The sequence below is a fragment of the Sorex araneus genome, chromosome 8 (genome assembly GCF_027595985.1).
Source record: "Sorex araneus isolate mSorAra2 chromosome 8, mSorAra2.pri, whole genome shotgun sequence".
In the NCBI taxonomy this organism is placed as follows: domain Eukaryota; kingdom Metazoa; phylum Chordata; class Mammalia; order Eulipotyphla; family Soricidae; genus Sorex; species Sorex araneus.
Window position 1 is genome coordinate 12,835,357 of NC_073309.1, and position 22,351 is coordinate 12,857,707.

At 60.4% G+C, this 22,351-nt stretch overlaps 1 protein-coding gene across 2 annotated transcripts; it reads left to right on the top strand.

Annotated features, from left to right (window-relative positions):
* The first annotated feature begins 750 nt into the window (after nt 1-750).
* On the top strand, nt 751-22,227 carry SLC12A4 (solute carrier family 12 member 4). Of its 2 annotated transcripts, XM_012932100.2 has the most exons (24): nt 751-917; nt 6,389-6,483; nt 8,032-8,163; nt 10,823-10,969; nt 11,055-11,109; nt 13,297-13,427; nt 14,995-15,236; nt 15,350-15,564; nt 15,977-16,141; nt 16,217-16,315; nt 16,778-16,835; nt 17,116-17,290; nt 17,662-17,780; nt 18,864-18,962; nt 19,138-19,257; nt 19,462-19,566; nt 19,796-19,964; nt 20,147-20,342; nt 20,457-20,626; nt 20,715-20,846; nt 20,935-21,042; nt 21,160-21,350; nt 21,457-21,590; nt 21,699-22,227. In XM_012932100.2, the coding sequence occupies exons 1-24, from the start codon at nt 803-805 to the stop codon at nt 21,788-21,790; spliced, it is 3,264 nt and encodes a 1,087-aa protein (XP_012787554.2). In that variant the 5' UTR covers nt 751-802; the 3' UTR covers nt 21,791-22,227. The 2 variants fall into 2 exon arrangements, with proteins under 2 accessions (XP_012787554.2, XP_004600639.1); XM_004600582.2 differs by lacking the exon at nt 6,389-6,483 and having other exon boundaries at nt 758-917.
* The last annotated feature ends 124 nt before the right edge of the window (nt 22,228-22,351 follow it).

Genomic DNA, 22,351 nt, shown 5'->3' on the forward strand with positions numbered 1-22,351 from the left:
AGCGATCCTCCCGGATGCTTCTAAACACTCCAAAGTTCCGAGCCCCGTGACAGGGCGGAAAAATGGAGACGGGAGAAATGAAAGGGGCTCTGGGGTGCCCCGATAAGAGACCCAAGTTGAAAGGACTGACGAGATAACGAGATAAGTTATCTGACGCCGCAGAAAGTGAAAGAAAAGTTCTCGGGGCGGAGGAGCTTGAGTCCAGGAAGCCCGGGAGGTGAGGCAGTAACAAAGGCGAGGGGGAGAAGTCGATTCGGGAGTCCCAGAGCGCGTCCCGCAGGGCCCGACCAGGCCGGCGGAGGAGGGCCCAGCCTGGGGGCTGCGGCGCGGTGGTCGTGGCGGAGCAGGGCCGGCCCTTGGCCAGGGTCGCGGTGTGAGCCCGAGGATGCCAGTGCGGCGGGGAAGCGGCCTCAGGCTCCGGCCAGGCGCATCCCGGCCAGGGGCAGAAACGGGCAGAAACGCGGCCGAGCGCTCGCCGGGCACCACGCGCCCCGTCTCGGCGCACCCGAGGAGCGCTCCAAAGCTGGGGGCGCGCATCCCCCACCCCATTTCCTAAGGCCCCCGCAGCTGAGGCTCAGGGAGGTTAGAGCCTCGCCCCGAGCCGCACAGCCGGCCCCGGGCCCGCCCCGGGGGCTTCGCCGAGCCCCTCCTGCTCCCCCGCCCCGAGGGGCGGCCCGGGGGGCGGGCGGAGGAAGTGAGCGCAGCGGGGAGGAATGCGGCGGGCGGGGCGCGGCGGCCCGGGGCGGCGGGGACAGGCGGGCGGGCGGCCGGGGTGGCGGGGCGGCCGGGCCGATCGCGCGCGATGCCGCACTTCACCGTGGTGCCGGTGGACGGGCCGCGGCGTGGCGACTATGACAACCTCGAGGGGCTCAGTTGGGTGGACTACGGGGAGCGCGCCGAGCGGGAGGACTCGGACGGTGAGGGCGCGCCCGACGGGTCCCTGGCGGGGGCGGGGGGCCGGCCACGCGGGGCCGCGCTCACGCCGACGCGCGCACGTCGGTGCGGACCGACTAGTCGATCCCTCCCGATCCCCGGATCCCCGGCTCCGCGCTCGCAGATCTCACTGTCCCGGGCCGCGGCGCCTCCGGGCCGCGCGTCTTCCCCTCCCCGGCTCCTCCCTTGCGGGCCGCGGGCGGGGGCTGTAGACGTGGCCGCCCGCGCGCCTAGGGCGCCCGCCGAGCCCCCAGCTCCGGCCCGTTGCGGGGCCCGGAGCACGGCGACAGTCGGGGTCCCCGATCCTTGCCCTCCAGTAAAGCGACCTCAGACTCTGCCGAGTCCCCCAGTTTGAGCTGCAGGGTCTGCGCCGCGCGCCCTCCCCCCCACCCCGCGGGTCCCTTGCGTCCCCTCCCCTCCCTAGCCCATCTCGCTGGCAGAGAAAGGGGTGCCTTGCCCGAGGGGCTCTGTGCGTCCTCTGCGCTGTGCCAGTTTAGATGGGGGGAGCCATGGGCATCTGTGGCTTCACGTGAGTTGTCTGGTTGGATGTTCCCAGCTCCTGCCCGGAAGGAGTGTAAGGCGCGGTCTTGCCGCGCGCCCCGGGGGAAGAACCATGGGGTAAGACTCGTGCCCAGGTGTGTGGGCTGGACCTGGAAATAAGTCCCTCTGCTCTTTCCCCGTGCTGGCTTCGCGCCCCTTTCTCCATCTTCCACCCCAGCCACCCCAGAAGGTGGTAGCCGGGGAGGGTGCTGCCCACTGTGCGTGTGTCACTGTTTGTCCAAGTATGTGACAGTAAGGAAGCACCCTCTCTTGGCCACTGCTGACACGTGTCAAGTGATAAGTGACATGATTTCTATTTGTCTTGTTTGAGCCACAGGCCGCGCTCAGGTGGCCTCTGGAGCTACTCTCTGGCATCAGCGTGACCAGACGGGGCAGTTCAGCGCTTGGCCCTGAGATGCACCGCTGCCTGGGCCCAGTGGTGACAGATGGGGAGCTCGTATGGGGTCCGCAGGCTCCAGGTGTTCCTGGCTGGGCTGGAACCTGGATCTGTACACATGCAAGGCAGCACCCCTGACTCCTGAACTCTGTCCCCAGCCCCCGCTGATGTGATACAGATCTGACTGATGAGTCCCTGATGGGGACTTGACTGAGGTCAGAGGTCACCCATGCCAGCTGGGGGTGATAGTTGTATGTTCCCAGTGATCAGGTGAGGGGAAGTGTGTGTGTGTGTGTGTGTGTGTGTGTGTGTGTGTGTGTGTGTGTGTGTGTGTGTGTGTGTGTAGTGGGACAGGACAAAGGGTGTGTGTGTAGGTGGGGACAGGACCCAGGGATGTGTCTGTGTGTGCGTGGAGGTGTGTAGCAGGGCAGGATGGAGACAGGGCTGCTGGACCAGGACACTCTCTGGGCTGTGCTACACTGCCCCTGCCCTGCTGCCTGGCTCAGAGCAGGTGCCTGTATCTCTGCTCCCGATCAGCCCTGAGACTTTCCTCCCCAGAGGCTGGGCTGGGCTGCCTCCTGGGGATCCCTGTGGGCCAGTGGGCTGGCAGAGCCAAACCCAGCCTGTGGCCCCGCCTCAGCCTCTCCCAGGGTGCCTGCAGGGACCTGGAGTCACATTGACTCTGTCCTGCCAGGTCCCTCTGGACTGGTCAGCTCCTCCCACCAGCCCCCCACCTCCTCCTCTCAGCCAGACCTTGACTGCCTCTGCGGGATGGGGGACACTCTGCGCCCGGGTGAGTGAGTGGGATCTTTCTTGGTGGGGACAGCAGCAGGTTGGGGGCACAAAGAAAGTGAGCTTCAAATTCGTGTCTTGGGGCCCCTCATCTAGGTACCTGAATCCCAAGGCCCACACCTCTTACTCTGAAGGGCAAGGCTGGGCTTGTTTATGCAGCCCACAGGGACTACAGACAGGGTGTGGAAGGTTCTAGAGGGGGACCCGGGTAGATGCCTGTATGCTCAGGGGAGACGACTGTCACCCAGGTCACCACCTGCGGCTGGTGTATCCTATAGCTGCTGGCAGGGGCACCCATATGTGTTTACCTCATTAGCGCTCCCCAGGCTCACAATATCTTTGGGGTACACCAGGGGGCTCAGGTGGTATCTGAGTACTTTCAGCCTGGCAGGCAGGCCCAGACCTGCCCTGGAATTTTTAGAATAGCTGAGAGCAGTACAGACATCCGGTGACTGCTTAGACTCCCCCCATTCCCACAATCCCCTCTGTCCTTATGCAAGGCTTTGGGGAGCCCTGTGGAGTGCCTGCTGGCTGTCTGGCACCTGACTATCCCTCTTCAGTGTACCTGGGTGGTCTGAAGAGTGGGGGAATGAGGCAGCACAGAGAAGCCAGAGGTTGCCTTGGGGGACAAAGGGAAAGGTGGGAATTGCCACAGCTGCTGGCACATCCTGGACACCTAGTTACAGGCCTACTCTCTGTCCGGGGCTGATCCTGCAGGGCCTGGGCCCAGAGCTGAGGTACGGAACCGGTAGCTCAGCTTCTACCTGGATCATGTCGGTCCCGGGACCCAGGACTGGCCCATTTCCCTGGTGACATTCCCTTGGGGTCCCTATGAGTTTTCTTTCTATGTCTTGAAAAGGGGGTATATGATAGCCCCAGGGTGAGTGCTGGAGATCTACGCAGCCTTTCGGGGGCTCTGAGTTGCCCTAGAGTCACGGCTGAAGGGACAGCAGGTGGGCTGAGTCTTAGAGGACCATCCAGAAGGACTTGGGGAGAACTTCTCAGCTCTGTGTTTCCTAGATACTAGAGCAGTTTCCTCAGAGACAAGGCAAGTGGTGGGGTAGGCTTCATGGCCCAAGTTTAGACTAATTTATAACTTTTGTTTTTGGAACCACACCTGACAGTGCTCAGGGCTTACTTGTGACTCTGTGCTCAGAAATCACTCTTGGCAGGCTCAGATGCCAGGGATTGAACCTAGGTTGGCTGCATACAGGGAAAGTACCTTGCCACTATACTGTCTCTCCTGCTACAATATTTTTTAATTTTTTACTTTCAATAACTTGTAACTTATTTTAAACCTAGTTCCACCAAAGGATCAGGAGAGATATGCAATAAAATACCTCCCCAGAGGCTCGCTGGTCAGAAAGGTCAGAACCTTGCATTGAAGAGGGAGGAGGAATGAGATGAAGCAGACAGTGATTGTGTCTAAGGAATAAATTTAGCTTAGAGGTTCCTGGCAGTCAAGGCAGACAGGGAACTAAGATGAGCTCTCTGTCACTGGCATTATTGAAGCCTTTATTCAGCAGAGACACTTTCTGGGTCACCAAAAGTCCAAGAGTAATTTTCAGTGGCTTTTCACTAAAGCCTGTCCTTGTAATGAACAAAGTTATTGGGTTTTGAGATTTTTTTTTCCTTTGTGACTCCTTATCCCAAGAGGGAGCAAGCCTCAAGGGCAGAGCAATGTTGAAGCATGTCTGAGGAATTACAAGACCCCCAAGAGTCTTTGACACTATCCGGTAGGGCTGGCTGACTTTCTCGCTGCTTTTATTGGTTTTTGTTGTTGTTTTGTTTTGGGGCCACACCTGGCAATACTCAGGGGTTACTCCTGGCTCTGCAGTCAGGAATTATTCCTGGCAGTGCTGGGTGGGTAGGGGACTGTATGGGATGCCAAGGATTGAACCTGGGTAAGCTGTGTGCAAGGCAAGTGCCCTACCCGGTGTACTATCTCTTCGGTTCCGCTTCTCACTGCTTTTATCTATGGTACTCTCGTGAGGCTTATGGAACTGAGCCGTGTGGGCCGCACGCTGGTCTAGTTTGCTCCAGGAGACCTTGGCCTGCTTCCTTAGGCTGCGGGGAACAAAGAACTGACTGCCCTGGAAACAGCTGTCAGCATGCCTTACCTGTACCGTGCAGTTCCTGCTGAGTGATGGTTGGCTCAGAGAAGATGAGTTCAGTGTCAGTGATGGCAGGAGGAGAAGTCAGTGAAGGATGGACCCTGAGTATTCTTAACTGCAAACACAAATGAGTTGTGGCTTTTTTAGCAGGAAAGGTTGGCAGGTAGCTGTCCCCAAGCCACGTCTAGACTAGCCACAAGTCTGGGTCAGTGATGACACCAGCATGGCTGGCCCAGTTGCTGGTCTCCAACAGAAATGTGGCTTGAGCCAAGGTGCCGTCTTGCTAACCGTTGGGAGGCCTTGAACCAGTGCAGCAGCTGCTGCCAAGTTGTACAGAGGAGAAAAAACAACAACTAGGAAAGAAATTCTTGGGGCCGGAAAGATAGTACAGTAGGTAAGGCATGCACTTCCCTTCAGTCTGTTGAGTTTGGGGCTCAATCCCTGGCACCACATGTTCCCCCCAAACTCAGCCAAAAATGCCTGAGCACAGAGTCTGGAGTAAATCCTGAGAATGACCGAGTGTGGCTCAAGAGTTACCAGGAGTAAATTCTGAGAGTCAGCAGCATGCAGGACAAGTGTACTACCTACTGTACTATCTCCTGCTCTGGTGTAAAGAAAATAGTAAAGAAATAGTAAAGAAAATGATTTTATTGAAAAAACAAACAAATCAAAAAACATGGCTTAGTAAAAAAATAAATAAATCCCTGTTTTTATTTCTGGGGGTGGGGTTGGGGGCACACAGAGCAGTGCTCAAGGGTCACTCCTGGCAGTAATCCGGGGACTATACGGGATGCTGGAGATCGAACCTGGGTTGGCTGCGTGCAAGGCAAGTGCCTTACCCACTACTGTCGCTCCAACGCCCCGCTTATTTTCCACACAGGAAAGTGTAGCAGGTCCAAATGCTTCGTCTGAGGCTTGCGTTTCCCGCACTGCATGTCGGCCGTGGTACCCCCTGGGCACTAGTAACAACGAAAAGGTCCAGCCCCCACCTCCCGTGTGGTTTCTTAGGGCTGAGCGCTGCTTCGTCGGCCCGGGGTCGGACGCAGCAGGCCGAGGCTGGGGTTGGCCACACACCCAACCCGGTCCAGGGCTGTCCGCTTCTGCCCCGCGCCTTCAGCCCAGCGGGCCCCGGGACGCCCCGGGACGCCCGCGCGGTGCATGCTGGGGGCAGCCCCGGGACGCCCGCGCGGTGCATGCTGGGGGCAGCCCTGGGCCGCCTGCCGGCCATGGCAGCTAAAGGCGTCCTGTGTGGCCTCATCTACCTAAAGGGCAGAGCCCGGGCGGGTCCAGAGGACACAGAATCCTTGGCGCCCAGCGCCCTGGGTATTCAGGAAGGGCCCGGGGCGGGGTGAGGGGCACCCAGAGGGGCCCAGGGACGGGCCACGCCCCTGCGAGCACGTGGCCGGCCAAGGGAGTCTGGGGTCTTCACCCTGGTGGGATGCCCAGGGCTTGAGTCCTCATCCATTACCAGCCCTGGCCCTGATTCAAGGAGGCTGTTAGGGTGTGAGGGGGAAACTGAGGCTCGGGCTGGTCACACTGGCCCCCCAGAATGCCCCAAAGAGCTGGAGTCGGGAGCTGGCTGGTAACGGGGCTCTGTTTTCTCTGCCCACAGGTCATGGCAACCACAGGGAGAACAGCCCTTTCCTCTGTCCCTCCGAGGCTTCCCGGGGCAGCGACTACTATGACCGGAACCTGGCACTGTTTGAGGTAGCTGAGGATCCGTTCTGGGCTGCAGGTGTGGCAGACAGGTGGGCGGGCAGGGGCCTGTCCTGACCGGGCCTCCACTCGGCGGGTGTCTCGACTCCACCTCCAGTCTCCCTGGTCTGTCTCGTTCCCTTGGCAGCCCCGCTGCGGTTCCCAAGGCTCTTTGAACTGCAGCTGCTCTCCCAGAAGCCATCAGCCTCTCCTGCCCCCACCAGGCGACCCTCCTCTCGGAATCGGTGCCCTCGGGATTGCCACTCTCCCCTCTTCTCTAGGGCCTGGGCCCTCCCGCTCCTGCACATGCCACTACACGGTCACCGGGCCCCCTCCCTCCCCGCACCTGCCTCCACGGCAGACATCTCTCTGGACACAGTCCCACTGTTGAACTGAAAGCCTTTTCAGAGTCGAGCCCAGAAACGGCCTGACTTGAGACCGTCTAAACTCACGGGGCCAAGAGAGCTGAAGTTGCTGAGCGCACGCTTTGAGGAGACCTAGGGTTGATCCCCATCACTGCACGGTCCGCATGGTCCCCAAAGCACTGCTCCGCGTAGCCCCCAAACAGAACAACTCTGACCACACATTCAGCAGCCCCTCGCCCCCACGCAGTGTTTCAGAAGCTCCTCAAGCCCACATCCCACATCTGGAATATCTACATCTGCCTTTTCTTTGTTTTTTGCTTGGTTTCTGGGCCACACCCACAGTGCTCAGGGCATACTCCTGGCTCTGTGCTCAGGGGACCGTGTATGTCACCGGGATCGAACTCTGGTAGGCCATTGTGCAAGGCAGGCATGTCACCTGCCGTACTGTCTCTCCGTCTCTGCACTTTCCCTTCAGAGGCCATTTTCTCCTGTGTGTAGGTTCAGGGGGGAGTGGACAGACAGGGGTAAGGGGTAGGGGAGGCCCAGTGGCCCAGTGTTGGGCAGGCGGCAAGAGTAAGCGAAGCTAGACCGGGGGTATTCGGGGAGCATGAGACCCCGGGGGGGGGGGGGGGCTGTGCATCTCTGCAGCTAGGACCTTGACCGGGTCCCACCTGAAGATAAGCTCGGGGACTGAGGTGGGTTAGCCACAGGGCCTATGGCTCAGAGGATCAGGATTTGGCAGAGAAGAGAAACCTCAGTTACCCCAGACATCTTTGGACGGTACTAGCCTGGCCTTTTGAGTGAGGGCTGAGGCCCGAGAGGAGGCCCAGAGGCCCCCTGGCCGTTGGGAGGTGGCCAGACAGCAGAGGGCGGGTGGAGTGTGCCGTCACCGGGCCAGCCCTGCCTGCCCTTCCGTCTCTCCCCTGAGGCAGGTGGTTTTCCCAAATGGGCTGGTGGTGATGGCAGCCGAGGTGGGGCCGAAGTGAGCAGCCGCCGGGCCGGGCAGTGCACGCTAGGGTGTGGCGCCTAAACCTACCTCGTTGGCCCGCATGGGCTTCCCCAGGCCACAGCTGGGACCAGGCCCAGGCTTGCCTCGGGGCTTGGGAAGGGGCCAGAGGCTGGCCTGCTGGCTACACGAAGGTAGCCTGGCGCCAGCTAGGCCCGTTGCCAGATTGCCCTGTGGCTTTGTTTACAGGAAGAGCTGGACATCCGCCCGAAGGTATCATCTCTGCTGGGCAAGCTCGTCAGCTACACCAACCTCACGCAGGGCGCCAAGGAGCATGAGGAGGCCGAGAGCGGGGTGGGCACGCGCCGGAGAGCTGCCAAGGTGAGCTGCGCAGGCAGCCCAGGAGCTGGCAGTTTCCCCAACGGGCCGTGAGCCTCCCAGGGAAAGTGGGTGCTGGGTGCGGTCAGCCGGGCGGACAGCTGTGAGTGTCTGGGACTCAGGGAGCTTCCAAAGGGATTAAGGAAGGGCCCCAAATGGGCCCTTGAGACATGACTGTAGGAGGACCTGGCCTGTACTCACACCTCTGGGTGGAGGCACCGTGCCAGGCAGGGCCTGGGCTCTTGCTTATCGTTCTCACATTATGAAGAGGGGCAGAGTGGTGGGTGATGAGGAAACCGAGTGGGGTTGGCATTGACTCGTGTGTCTCAGACGGCCCAGGTCACTTGGCTGAGGCAGGCCCAGATGTAGGGCAGGGCTTGGCTTCATAGCAGAGGGTTCGTGGAACTGCTGGGAGGGCGTCTCTGGCCCCGGATTCCTGGCTTCCTGGTTGCCCCTTGGGCTATGTGACGTAGAATAAGTGACCCAACCCTCTGTCCCTGACAGTGTTGATCTGCTGGTATCCTCCACCGCCCCAGGGGTCCTGAGCCTCAGGGAGGGGCTCCTCCATCCCGCTCCCTGTCCCACCCCTGTCACTGTCCCGGCCTCCAGCCCTTAGTCCTCTCTCCTCCCAGTGAGCCACGTCTGTGCTCAGTGGCCCTGTGGGAGGCGCAGTGTAACTGAGAGACGGGGATTTCCGACATTTCTGGAGGCCAGAAACCCTTCCCCTCCACCCCCACAGTGACTCCCTGATATTTGGGGAGCAGCTGGGTACTGGAAGGCAGCCCAGGATGGCAGTGTCTCTGCGAGGCCTGGAGGGGCCGGTCCCCACCTCACACCTGCTCAGGAGGTTTATGCCTTTCTGGAGTGGGCCTTGGAAAGAGAAGACACCCCCGTTGATGTGCCCCTGCCCTGCTCCCTCAGCCCCGGGAAGCAAACCAGCCCCCCTTCAGATGCAACAGTTGTGCGCTGGGGGTCACGCCATGTGCTGCTGGTTGGGATGTTGTGGGCATTTTCTGTGCCACAGGAAGCAGAAGTCCTAAGGGGACTCGCGGGCTCCGAGAGTATTTTCTGCCTTGGGTGGTCAGGCTCTGCGGTCAGAGCTTCCTCCTGTCCCTTCATGCCAAGCCTCGGAGCTGCTGGCTTCGAGGGGGTCTCCTCAGAAAGGCGGGGGCTGTGACAGGCCACGCTGCCCTGGCCTCACTGCAAGGGCGTGAGAGCTCCTGTGACTTCCCTGGAAGGGGGAGCCTGCTCGGATGGACGGGGGTCCCCATCCCGGAGGACTGAGCCAGGGCCTGGGCGAAGGCCGGCTTCAACCCACAGGGGCGGGCCTCCGAGCAGCGGCTGCCCCGGTGCTGGCCTGCTGACCTTCCGAGGCTGCCAGAGGTTATTTGGGGATGTAGAAAGCATTTCCGGCCCTGCCCTTTCCCACACTGCCCTTTCCCCAGTGACTCAGCCAGGCGGGGGGGGGGTTGGGCTGGGGACTCTGGAAGCCACTGCCTAGTGGGTGGTCGAGCCACTGAATGTGTCCAGATTCCATATCTGTCACCGACGTGTGCACGGTGGTTTCAGAGACTGTCTGTCCTTTGGGCCCTTCCAGACCCTCCTGAGCTCCTTTGGGCATGCACAGACTGGCCCTAGACCTGGACCCTTTAGAAGAGACCGTGGCCCCAGCGTCAGGGCACTGGGGACTTTGCTGGGGCTCTGGGAGAAGCCTTTAAGGCCCCAGTCCCCTGGGCTGTGCTCGGCCGCTGCCCTGGCCTCTTGGTGGTCCTGCTCTGTCTTTAGGTAGATGGCACCTGCTCTCCCTGATTCTGCTCTCTACCTGGATTTCCCTCAATGGTCATTCCAGGGTCTTCCTTCTGGGCACATGTGGGGTGACTGGTGACAGAACATTGAATGAACAGGCAGCGTGGCTATCGGAACCCTGGAGGGAGCAGTGGTGGGGGCCACTCCGAAGGATGCCGTGTCAGAAGCTGAGGGGATTGAGCGGACAGCCAGCACCACCTCGGGCACCCCAGCGGCACTTGCTGGGAGAGACTGTGGTTCAGCCTCCTGAAGATTTCAGCTAAGGCAGCATTTGCCAGTCCAGAGGGCAGGGCACCCTCCCAAGCAGAGCCCAGCTCTTGCCTTGGTTCTGGGGGTTGTTGGCATGTTGATGGGGCACTTGGTGGCCCCCACCAAGGAGGCAGGCCCCCACCTGGATGACAGGCTGGAAGCAGGGGTAACATTTGGATTTGGTGTCAGTAAACTGGAGGCAGCTGGAGCAAGGGGTGGCCTCCGGATGCCCAGGGCTATTGCCCCAGATTCGAGGGGCTAAGGATGAGGCGGGAATGGGGAGGGGCCGGAGAGATGGAGGGTCAAAGTCAAGGGCCTGGACTTTAGTTTGGGAGACATGGGGACGGCAAGGTGGGGAGTGTGACAGACCCCTCTGCCCAGGAGTTTAACGGAGGTAATGGAGGAGACCGTGTAGTCCCTAGAGGGTTGGTGGGGGCCGCCCACAGGACTGTGAAAGGAATCCTTTTTCTCTTGACACGGAAGACAGCACCAACGCCTAGCTGCCCGCACTGCCCTGTGCTCCGAGGCCGCGTGGGGGGCCCTCTCTGCACCCTGTTCTCTGGGGGCGTGGCAGGGGCCGCTCTGATGCTCCGTGCCTACCCCCTAGGCTCCCAGCATGGGCACCCTCATGGGGGTGTACCTGCCCTGCCTGCAGAATATCTTCGGGGTGATCCTGTTCCTGCGGCTGACCTGGATGGTGGGCACGGCTGGGGTGCTGCAGGCGCTCCTCATTGTGCTCATCTGCTGCTGCTGCGTGAGTACCCGAGCTGGGGGGGGGGGCCCGGGCTGGCCCGCAGGACCCCCCGCCCAGCCGCTCACCGAGGCCCTCCCGCCCACAGACCCTGCTGACCGCCATCTCCATGAGTGCCATCGCCACCAATGGCGTGGTTCCAGGTGGGTGTGTGCCACTCCCGGGCCTGTTGGAGGGAAAGGGCTCACAAGCGACCCTCACTCACCTGCCCGTCACATCCTCACTACCACTCGCCCCCCACCAGCCCCCCACCAGCAGGTCTCCACTGTGGTTTTTGTCCCCATCTCAAAGCCACCACTTAGGCCAGTTTGAGTTGGCCACTGTGGTTATTTTCAGCATGAAAGTCAGGTTTCTAAAGGGGGGCTGGGGCACACCTGCTCAGCAAGCCCAGGAGTTGGAGACACACGGGGTTACAGGAACCGTGCTGCAGGGGCTTCTCGGCGGGGATGCTCAGATTGGACTTGATTTTCAGAGACCTCGTTTTCTCCATTTGCTTCAAAGTCATATCCAGCACTGCTTGGCAGCCACTCCTGGCTCAGGGCTCAGGGCTCAGGGCTTGGAGGAGGATGTGGGGCTGAGGAGGGGAGCTGGGGCTTGCATATGCAGCGCGCGTGCTCCCGCCCTCTGAGCCACCTCCCTGCCCCTCCCCATTTCTTTCATCTAACCATGTGTGTCTGTCATCCTGGACTCCTGGATATTTATTTTTTCTTTCAGATCATAAGCAAGTATTGTATATTATTTTGTTCTCAAATTGTCCCATTTTGGCTGCATCCTTTTTTAAAATAATAATTTTGGGGGCTGGAGAGATAGTACAGCTGGTAAGGTGCTTGTCTTGCATGCAGCTGACCCAGGTTTAACCCTGGCATCTCATATGTTCCCCAGAGACTGCCAGGAGTGATTCCTGAGAGCAGAGCCAGGAGTAATCCCTGAGCATCACCAGATGTGGCCCCAAACAACAAAAACAATTTGGGGCAGGGGCAGGGAGATAGTACAGGGGTTATGGCACTTGGCCTTGCACAAGACTGAGCCTGGTGGCACCACACCTGGTCCTCTGCCCACTCAGATCATTCCTCAGCACAGAGCCAGGAATAGCCTGACGACCACCAGTGTGGCAATTCTCCCCCACACGCCAAATAAGTAACAAAAACTGTTTTATAAGTAATAGTGGAAGCACTAGAGATGTTTACAATGAGAGGGTTTAGGGGGCCAGAGCCATAGCACAGTGGGTAAGACACTTACCTTGTACACATCTGACCCACGTTTGATCCCTGGCATCCCATATGGTCCACTGAGCACCACCAGGAGTGCAGAACCAGGAGTGACCCCTGAGTGTGGTGTGGCCGGGTGTGGTCCCAAAATACAACAAAGAAAAAAAATAGGCAAATGAAAAATTAAAGCAAGAGGATTTAAAATACAGAAAAATGTAGAGAGGAAAAGTGAAAGTACTTCTCCGTCGATCCCATCCTGTTCCATAACTATTATTAGTGTTTTGGTGTAACGGTCTTATAAAGTGTTTACACGTATTTTCCCCCAATTTTTTGTATGCAATTTCAGAAATGTTGGAACTGGCTTGTCTTATTTTTCAGACAGTCGCTATGATGGTGCCTAACTGACTTGGTCATTCTTCTTGCCCGGGCTCTCCGTGGCCACTGTGTTAAACATTCTAGTCAGGAGCGATCTTGCACACAGATCTCCCTTCATCCCTGGCAGTTCCCGGGAGGGGTGGGGTCACAGCCTGAAAGAAATCAACCTGTTTATCATTTCTAGGTCCCTGCTCTGATTTCTTACCAGAGACCTTCTGTAAGTGGCCGTGTACAGCCTGGCTCACTTGTACCTGCCTCCTCCCATGTGACCCGTCCCTTCAGGACTCAGGACGGTTAGCCATGGCAAAGTGCCAGGCGACGTAGGGTGAGGGGGGCCAGGCTGGGCCCAAAGGAGAAAGGGCTATACAAGACCCAAGACCCCTTCCTCATTCTCGTCTGACAAGCAGACACGGCCTGTGTCTAGGTTTTTCACATGCAGAGCGTATACTCCAGCCCTCTGAGTCATCGCCCTGGTCCTGGTCATCTGTTTTTAAGTGGGAAAAGCAATTCTTGTATTTCTGGATGGTTTGGTGGGGCTGTCATGGGGGAAATCCCTTGAAGAACTAGGTATTTTAATGTGTGTTTCATGTGTTTCTGGGCCACATCTGGCAATGCTTGGGGCGACTTCTGGCTCTGTGCTCGGGAATCACTCCCAGCAGGCTCCGTGGACCACATGGGATATGGGGTGTAGTCTTTCTTCGATCCCTGAAGAACTGGTTTTGACCTGTGTACCTTTTGTTGTTGTAGCCGGGGGCTCCTATTTCATGATCTCCCGCTCCCTGGGGCCAGAATTTGGAGGTGCTGTGGGCCTGTGCTTCTACTTGGGAACTACGTTTGCAGCGGCCATGTACATCCTGGGGGCCATCGAGATCCTGCTGGTGAGTCAGTTCTGGGAAACTCGGGTTTTCCCCAGACCTGTAGGCAGAGCCCAGCCAATCAGGCTTCCTCCCATAAGGGAAAGAGAGGCAGCCAGTGGGGCCAGCAGCGGGGGTCCCGACTCCCTTCCCCTGGGCCCTGCCTGTTCCAGCACCCCGTCATCCTCTCAGCCAGCCGGTGTTCTGCGGACTGTTGGACTCCCCTGGGCAGCAGACAGTGGCAGTGGGTGGGCCAGGCCAGTATGTCCTCCCGGGGTTCGGAGGACTCTGTAGTTCCAGCTTCGCCTCCTTCCTAAATCGGAGTATGCAGACACAGGCACAGGCCTTGTGTCTGGATGCCCCCTCCCTGAGCCCCCTGTGTGCCACCCCAGCCTCTCAGTCCCCACTGAACTGCCCCAGCGGCGGGAGGAGAGGCGGGGACAGAGGAAGCCCTGACACACAGGAGCCCTGGGCATGTGTGTGTCCCTCACCACCAGCCCAAGATCGGCTGAAGCAGCTGAGGGCCCCTCCCCACTGCAGGTCTCTGCTGCCCCCCGGGCCCAGTTGCCAGCTCTTCTAGGAGGTTGGCCAGATTTGGGTTTTCTCTTGTCTACATTCCTCCATTATTTGGGTTTTTCCCGTAAGAAAAGTTTGTGTTTTCCCCATTTATTCCACTATGTTTTTGTATCAGTATGAACTTCTGGATATGTATTTATTCTCTGGCTCACAAGCCAGCCAGTACTATCATTCTTTATCTTGTCACTTAAACTATTCCACTTTGGCCGTGTACCTATTTAGGTTGGCTTCTGCGTTCTGATCCTCACCCCCTTCCACTTTTCCCCCAAGAAGAAGACAGTGTGAGGGCAGGAGAGAGAGCTCGGAGGCAGGAGTCCAGGCTTTGTACAGACAGCCCAGGTTCGATCCCCGACACAGCATGATCCCCTGAGTGACATCCAAGTACAGAACCAGGAGTAGGCCCTAGGCACCACCCACTGTGGCTTAAAAGCAAAATTAAAGCGTACAATTCTGTGGTTTAGCAATAAAGTCACAGAGTTATACAACTATCAAAAATGACTTTAGAACATTTTCATGGTGCGGGAGATATAATACAAGGGTTAAGTGCTTGCCTTGCACACAGCTGACAAAAAAAACATTTCCATCTCCTCAAGGGTACGTGGCCCTTCTCCATGTCGCTGTCCCTCGCCAAGCCCCAGCAGCCATTCATTGTCTTTTGTCTTGATCCAGAGTTAATCAGATATGCCTATCCTGGACAGTTCGCGTAAACAGAATCATAAAACATGCGATTTTTCGATTTTTTTTACTGTATTTTTAGGGGGGGTATTCTTATTAAAGAGAAAACTGAGGACTGGCGTAAGAGTACAGTGGGTAAGGCACTTGCCTTGCCTGGTTCAACCTCAGGACCCCATAGAGTTCTCCAAGCCCCTCCAGGAGTGATCCCTGAGTACTGAGCCAAGAATAAGCCCTAAGCCAGGTATAGCCTCAAAACCAAAAATAAATTAATAAAAAGCTGAAGTGACAGAGTCTGTCTTCATACAGGAAAAGTGACTGTCTCTCTGCCATCTCATTTCAGACCTACATTGCCCCACCTGCCGCCATTTTTCACCCGACGGGCGCCCATGACACCTCAAGCGCCACCTTGAACAACATGCGGGTCTATGGGACCATTTTTTTGACCTTCATGACCTTGGTGGTATTTGTGGGTGTCAAGTATGTAAATAAATTCGCCTCGCTCTTCCTGGCCTGCGTCATCATCTCCATCCTCTCCATCTATGCTGGGGGCATCAAGTCTATCTTCGACCCTCCTGTGTTCCCGTGAGTGACCCGGAAGTGCACTGGGCCTTGGGGATCCTGGCTGCCTGAGACTGGCGGGTGGGAACAGTTTGGGACCACAGGCTGAGGAACTGCTCTCACTTCTGCCCCCACAGGGTCTGCATGCTGGGCAACAGGACCCTGTCCCGAGACCAGTTTGACATCTGTGCCAAGACCACCGTGGTGGACAATGAAACAGTGGCAACCCGGCTGTGGAACTTATTCTGCCTCAGCCCCAACCTCACTGCTGACTCTTGCGACCCCTACTTCCTGCTCAACAACGTGACCGAGGTCCCTGGCATCCCTGGCGCAGGGGCCGGTGTGCTCCAGGGTGCGTGCTCCACCCCGTGCCCCCTTCCCTGGGCAGGCGGGCGAGCGGCGCACAGAGCTGCCCTTGTGTGGCCAGCTCGGGGCTGGGGGCAGGCCTGGCTGCCTTCCCAGCCCAGCAGTCCTCCCTGCCGGGCTCTGGCAGCTTCGTTTCGGCTACGCAGAGCCCGTTTGGCGGCGGTCCCAGGCTTGCAGCAGCCCCCTCCCGAGCCACCAGGCCCTGGAGCTTCCTGGGCCTGTTCCCGCAGGAGCCATGCAGGGCCTCTGTGTGGGAGACAGGCCGAGGCCAGCGGGCGCTGGTGCCTGGGCTGCAGCCACCTTGGCCCCTCGCTTGCAGCCAGGCCACCACCTCTGCCCAGGGTTGCCACTGGCCTCGGGCGGAGCTGGGCCGTGGGCTGATGCCGCTGTCCTCTCAGAGAACCTGTGGAGCACCTACCTGGAGAAGGGGGAGGTGGTGGAGAAGCACGGGCTGCCCTCCACGGACGCCGTGGGCCTGAAGGACAGCCTGCCCCTGTACGTGGTGGCCGACATCGCCACCTCCTTCACCGTGCTGGTCGGCATCTTCTTCCCCTCTGTGACAGGTGAGGCCCTCCTGCCCCCTGCCTGACCCCCACTTGCCCTCTGGGAGCCTCTGATGACACTGTGGGTCTTCACAGGCATTATGGCCGGCTCCAACCGCTCTGGGGACCTGCGGGACGCCCAGAAGTCCATCCCGGTGGGCACCATCCTGGCCATTGTTACCACGTCCCTTGTGTGTATCCTTTGCAGACCTGGGGCGCATGGAGGGAGGCGGGGTGCTCGCCAACAGACCCCCACCCCTGCATGCCTGCATTTGGAGCTTATATCCTCGGGTGGCGGGTGGGCGTGAGGCAGGAACAGTACAAGGGTTAGGGTGCGTGCCTGGCATCCCCGATACCACAGCCTCCTGAACACGGCTGGGGTTGTCCTGGTGCACCCACACCGACGCACACAGGGCCCACGGACAGTGGAATCCTCGGCCTTAGCTCCCCTTCCTCAGGGTGAGCCTCCCCACATCCCTCAGCCCGGACAAGTACCCTCCCCACATACTCCATAAGCACCCCAGGGGAGGTTCCCCCAAATCCAAATCGTCTCACACCCGGCCTCACCACCCAGCACAGTGCGTAGGCCTCAGCTGAGGGTGTCCCCGTGACCCACGGGGGAGGAGCCGAGCCTCGCTTTCCTTGACGGAGCCACAGACTTCAGCAGTGTGGTTCTCTTCGGAGCCTGCATCGAGGGTGTGGTGCTCCGGGACAAGTGAGTGAGCCGGGCCCCGCCCTGGGCTGTGCCCCCGCCTGTCCCCCAGTATGCGCAGTCCCACGCATGCCCTCTGGCCAGTGGCCCTGTGTGTCTCTGGGTGGGTGAGCCTAACCAGGGCTTTGCTTGTGAATGGTGCCATTGGAATCTTGGGGCTGGGTCCAGGCGGGCGGACAGGGCTGGTGGCCTTCTTTCTCCCCTGGAGGGTCGGAGTTCAGCCTGCCACAGTGCCCCTCCCAGCCCCGGGAGCCCCCATTCTGAGCCACCCTTGCTCCTGCAGGTACGGTGACGGTGTCAGCAGGAACCTGGTGGTGGGCACACTGGCCTGGCCTTCACCCTGGGTCATTGTCATTGGCTCCTTCTTCTCCACCTGCGGCGCTGGCCTGCAGAGCCTCACCGGGGCACCACGCCTGTTGCAGGCCATTGCCAAGGACAACATCATCCCCTTCCTCAGGGTGAGCCTTCCCACGCCCCCAGCCTTGGGGGCAGGGGTTGGGGTCGGGTGAAGGACATCCTGCTGGGGCCCTGCAGCCATCCATGGGGAGCTTCTGAGAGGCTCCCTGCCCTGCCGTTGGCAGTGCTCCTTGAGCCCAGAGTCTTCTCGGCTCATTCACAGAGAGGCCCGGCTGTAGCTCCGAGCAGAGCGCATTCCTTGCTTGTGTGACACACTGGGTGCGCCCCCAGGGCCCATGCAGAGACGGCAGAGAAGCCTGGAGAGGGAGGGACAGAGAGTGGCAGTACCTGTTGGCTTGAACCTTGAACCCCAAAGGGAGGTGTGGGGGGTCCAGTTTCTCCCGCGTTGACCCCTCTAATGTGGTGTGGGCAGGTGTTTGGCCACGGGAAGGCGAATGGCGAGCCGACGTGGGCGCTGCTCCTGACAGCACTCATAGCGGAGCTGGGCATCCTCATCGCCTCCCTGGACATGGTGGCGCCCATTCTGTCCATGTGAGCTGGGGGCCGGGCCGGGAGGTGCTCTCGGAAAGGGCTTTCAGGACCCTGACGGCTGGCCAGGGCATAGCTGGCACAGTCAGGACTTGGCCTCCCCCACATGCTGGCAGGAGCCTGGGTGGGAGACCAAGGAGGTGGTGGAGCATTTTTTTTTTTCGCTTTTTGGGTCACACCCAGCGATGCTCAGGGGTTACTCCTGGCTCTGCACTCAGGAATCACTCCTGGCGGTGCTCAGGGAACCATATAAGATGCTGGGAATCGAACCCGGGTCGGCTGCATGCAAGGCAAATGCCCTACCCGCTGTGCTATCACTCCAGCCCTGGTGGTGGAGCATTTTGACGAAGCCCCACTACCCCCCGGGCTGGTATCTTTCCCAAGTGTTCCAGCACTTGCAGTGGTGCCCGCATGTGGCACTTCCTGGCGTCTAGAACCAAGTGCGCATGCTTGCTGGGCCCCATCCCTGTCTTCTTACACGCTGGCTCCACTGTCAACATGCCACCTGCAGGTTTAGTTCTGGTGCCTGTCTTAATGCCCCCACTCACTCAGCCTACAGGCCTTGCCCCATGATCAAACCCCCCAACCTCTCAGCCCCCCACAACCAGGCCTGCAGGGGTCCGTGCACTTTCACCACTCGGAGTCACCACTGCCCACAGTGCCCAGCCACACCACTGAGGTGGTCAGGAACCTCGGCCACAGTCTTTGGGGTGGGGCCACCTCACGGCCTGAACCGAGGCCCTCCTGGCACCTCCCTGGGACGCCATCCACGGTCACGAACCCACGACATAACCTTCCCTGCTAGCTTGGCAGCAGCCCAGGGTAGTACCTCCAGCTGTGTGTCCCCCTGCTGCCCCCAGGGCCAGAATGCCCTTGGCTGTTGAGACGTGGGTTGGGGGGCCCCTGCCAGCCACACGTCTGCTACAGTCTCTGTTTTGGTTTGGTTTTTGTTTTGGGGCCATACCTGGCATGCTCAGGGCTTACTCCCAGCGAGGGGTTCGGAGGACCATCTGGGGTGCTGAGGGTAGACCCTAGGCGGGCCGTGTGCAAGGCAAGCTGTTCCCCTGCCCTCTCCCGGCCCCGCAGGTTCTTTCTGATGTGTTACCTCTTTGTGAATCTGGCCTGTGCCGTGCAGACGCTCCTCCGGACCCCAAACTGGCGGCCTCGCTTCAAGTACTATCACTGGTGAGCACCGCTGACCCCCCGGCAGGTCATCCCCCCAGGAGCTAGAGGGGTCACCGGGAACCCCCTTCTGAATGTGGTTAGAGATGCCTGGAGGCAGTGGCTGTTGGGGGGAGATTGGGGGCCTCGGGTCCTCCTGCTCCTGCCCTCACTCGAACCCTTCCCCCGTCTGGCCCAGGACGCTGTCCTTCCTGGGTATGAGCCTCTGCCTGGCCCTGATGTTCGTCTCCTCCTGGTACTATGCTCTGGTCGCCATGCTCATCGCAGGCATGATCTACAAGTACATCGAGTACCAGGGGTGAGTTGGGGACCGAGTGGGCCCTCCTTAGGCGCGGCCGGGGGCGGGGGGTGGGGTGGGGAGCGTGGAGCCAAGCCATCCCTCTCCCGCCACCGTCGTGCAGGGTCTTGGGGGCTGTGGTGCCTGGGCCCGGACCCCCATCTCATTCACAGAGACAAGTTCTGGGTGGGAGCAGGGCATCACTGGCTTGTGGGGTCTCTGCAGGGCTGAGAAGGAGTGGGGTGACGGCATCCGAGGTCTGTCCCTGAGTGCCGCCCGCTACGCGCTGCTGCGGCTGGAGGAGGGGCCTCCGCATACCAAGAACTGGCGGTGAGTTCACACCCAGACCAGTCAGGGCCCTCCAGGCTCTCGGGAGCACTGGGGGGTCAAAAGTGCACCCCCCACCCCATCCAGGTTTCCCTTTCTGGGGCTGCTGGGGAGCCCTCTGGCTTGTTGAGCTCTTGGGCTCCTGGCGCCTCAGCCTGCCCTGAGCCGAAGTGGGCCGAGGGGCTCCCGAGCCCTCTGCCCGGGTCTCAGGTGCTTCCTTTGGCTGCTGCAGGCCACAGCTGCTGGTGCTGCTGAAGCTGGACGAGGACCTGCACGTCAAGTACCCCCGGCTCCTCACCTTCGCATCCCAGCTAAAGGCCGGCAAGGGCCTCACCATCGTGGGCTCCGTCATCCAGGGCAGCTTCCTGGAGAGCTATGGCGAGGCGCAGGCCGCGGAACAGGTGTCCACGCTGGGCCGGGAGCGGAGTGGGCTGGAGGCAGGGGCCTGATGCTGGCCAGCTCAGTGGGTTGCCCCCTCTTGAACGCATGGGTCTCTGGGAGGGCCCGCAGGTTGCTCTGCTCCCCGGGAACTTGGGAGGAAGCCTGGCAGAGGGGTCGCTGAGGGCCGCTCTGTCCCTTCCAGACAATCAAGAACATGATGGACATTGAGAAGGTGAAGGGCTTCTGCCAGGTGGTGGTGGCCAGCAAGGTGCGCGAGGGGCTGGCGCACCTCATCCAGTCGTGTGGCCTGGGCGGCATGAGGCACAACTCTGTGGTGCTGGGCTGGCCCTACGGCTGGCGGCAGAGCGAGGACCCGCGTGCCTGGAAGACTTTCATTGGTGCGTTCGGGGCCTGGGCTCACGCCCCTGGGCCAGGGCAGAGGAGGGCAGAGGCCAGAGGGCCACAGGCTGGCAGTCAGCGGCGCCCCTTGCCATCCCCCGCCCCTCCCCCAGATACCGTGCGCTGCACCACAGCGGCCCACCTGGCCCTGCTCGTGCCCAAGAACATCGCCTTCTACCCCAGCAACCACGAGCGCTACCTGGAGGGCCACATCGACGTGTGGTGGATCGTGCACGACGGCGGCATGCTCATGCTGCTGCCCTTCCTGCTGCGCCAGCACAAGGTGCGGCCCGGGCACGCGCGGGCACGGACGCAGGGGCAGCCATGAGGGCACCGCGTGACCGACCTGCCCGGCGGCCGTCTCCCCGCAGGTTTGGCGGAAATGCCGGATGCGCATCTTCACGGTGGCCCAGATGGACGACAACAGCATCCAGATGAAGAAGGATCTGGCCATCTTCCTGTACCACCTCCGCCTGGAGGCCGAAGTGGAGGTGGTAGAGATGGTGAGCGCCCCTCTCCCTGGCCCTCTGCCCAGCACGCCTCTGCCGGGGGAAGCCTCGCCCTCCCGCCTCACGGCCTCCCTCCTCCCAGCATAACAGCGACATCTCGGCCTACACCTACGAGCGGACCCTGATGATGGAGCAGCGCTCACAGATGCTGCGGCAGATGCGGCTGACCAAGACGGAGCGGGAGCGAGAGGTTGGTGGCGCTGGCTGGGCCTCAGGATGGGCGCCCCCAGCCCCGGCTTCCAGCATCCGTGTCCCTGCAACCCGCGAGCATGCCGGGCCGCTCAGACTCCCGCCCGGCTGTCCCCAGGCCCAGCTGGTCAAGGACCGGCACTCTGCGCTGCGGCTCGAGAGCCTGTACTCTGATGAGGAGGAGGAGTCCTCTGTGGCAGGGGCCGAGAAGATCCAGATGACGTGGACCCGGGACAAGTACATGGCCACCGAGCCCTGGGACCCCAGCCACACGCCCGACAACTTCCGGGAGCTGGTGCACATTAAGCCGTGAGTGCAAAGGATAGGACGCCAACCCTGGGGGTCCGGGAGTGGAGGAGGGGTGAGGGCCGGCGGAGGCCAGGGGAGGGGCCGTGATCAGGTGCATGTCCTGCAGGGACCAGTCCAACGTGCGACGCATGCACACGGCCGTGAAGCTCAACGAGGTCATCGTCACTCGCTCGCACGATGCCCGCCTGGTCCTCCTGAACATGCCTGGGCCACCCAAGAACAGCGAGGGGGATGAGAACTGTATCCTTCTGTGGGGGGGCAGGCAGCAGGGAGCCAGACAGTGGGTGGTCAGGCCAGGCCATTTCCTCCTCCCCGCTCCCCCGCTGCCTCCTTGACCCTGCTCTGCAGACATGGAGTTCCTGGAGGTGCTGACTGAGGGCCTCGAGCGGGTGCTGTTGGTGCGTGGCGGTGGCCGGGAGGTCATCACCATCTACTCCTGAGCCCAGTACTGATGCGCGGCCTGGAACGGAGGTGCCCCGGGGAACGCCCCCTCACCACCTCCCAGCTCTGCTTTGCCTGGCGCTGCCCGGGGCCCAGCTCCGCTGGTCTCCCTAGAGACTGGACCTGGGCCTGGCAGTGGAGATGGATTCGAGGTCCGGCGAGGCCGGAGAGGTCTGGGGACTTTCCCCGCCCCGGCTGGAGAAGACTGGGAGATGCGGGGGGCTTTGAAGGCTCGGGTCCTGGGACGCTATTTATTGCATATTTATTGTTCAGATGTCACCATGAGAGGAGAGGAGAAGGGCAACGGGGAGGGCCCAGCCTGCCTGAAGGAAGGCCTGGCCTGGCTGTGGGCAGGGACCCCCATCACGCTGGGCTGAAAGGAGCCGGCCAGCTGAGGCCTGACTTTTTTCAATAAAACATTGTGTACTTCTGGGCCTCCTGCTGCCCTGGCTGTTTCCTCTGGCGCCAGGGGAAGGCGGAATTGAACCCAAGCCCGAAGCCAGCTCTCTGAAGCTATGCCCTTCCCGGCAATCTGGCCACCCCCATTGGCCAGGCCACCC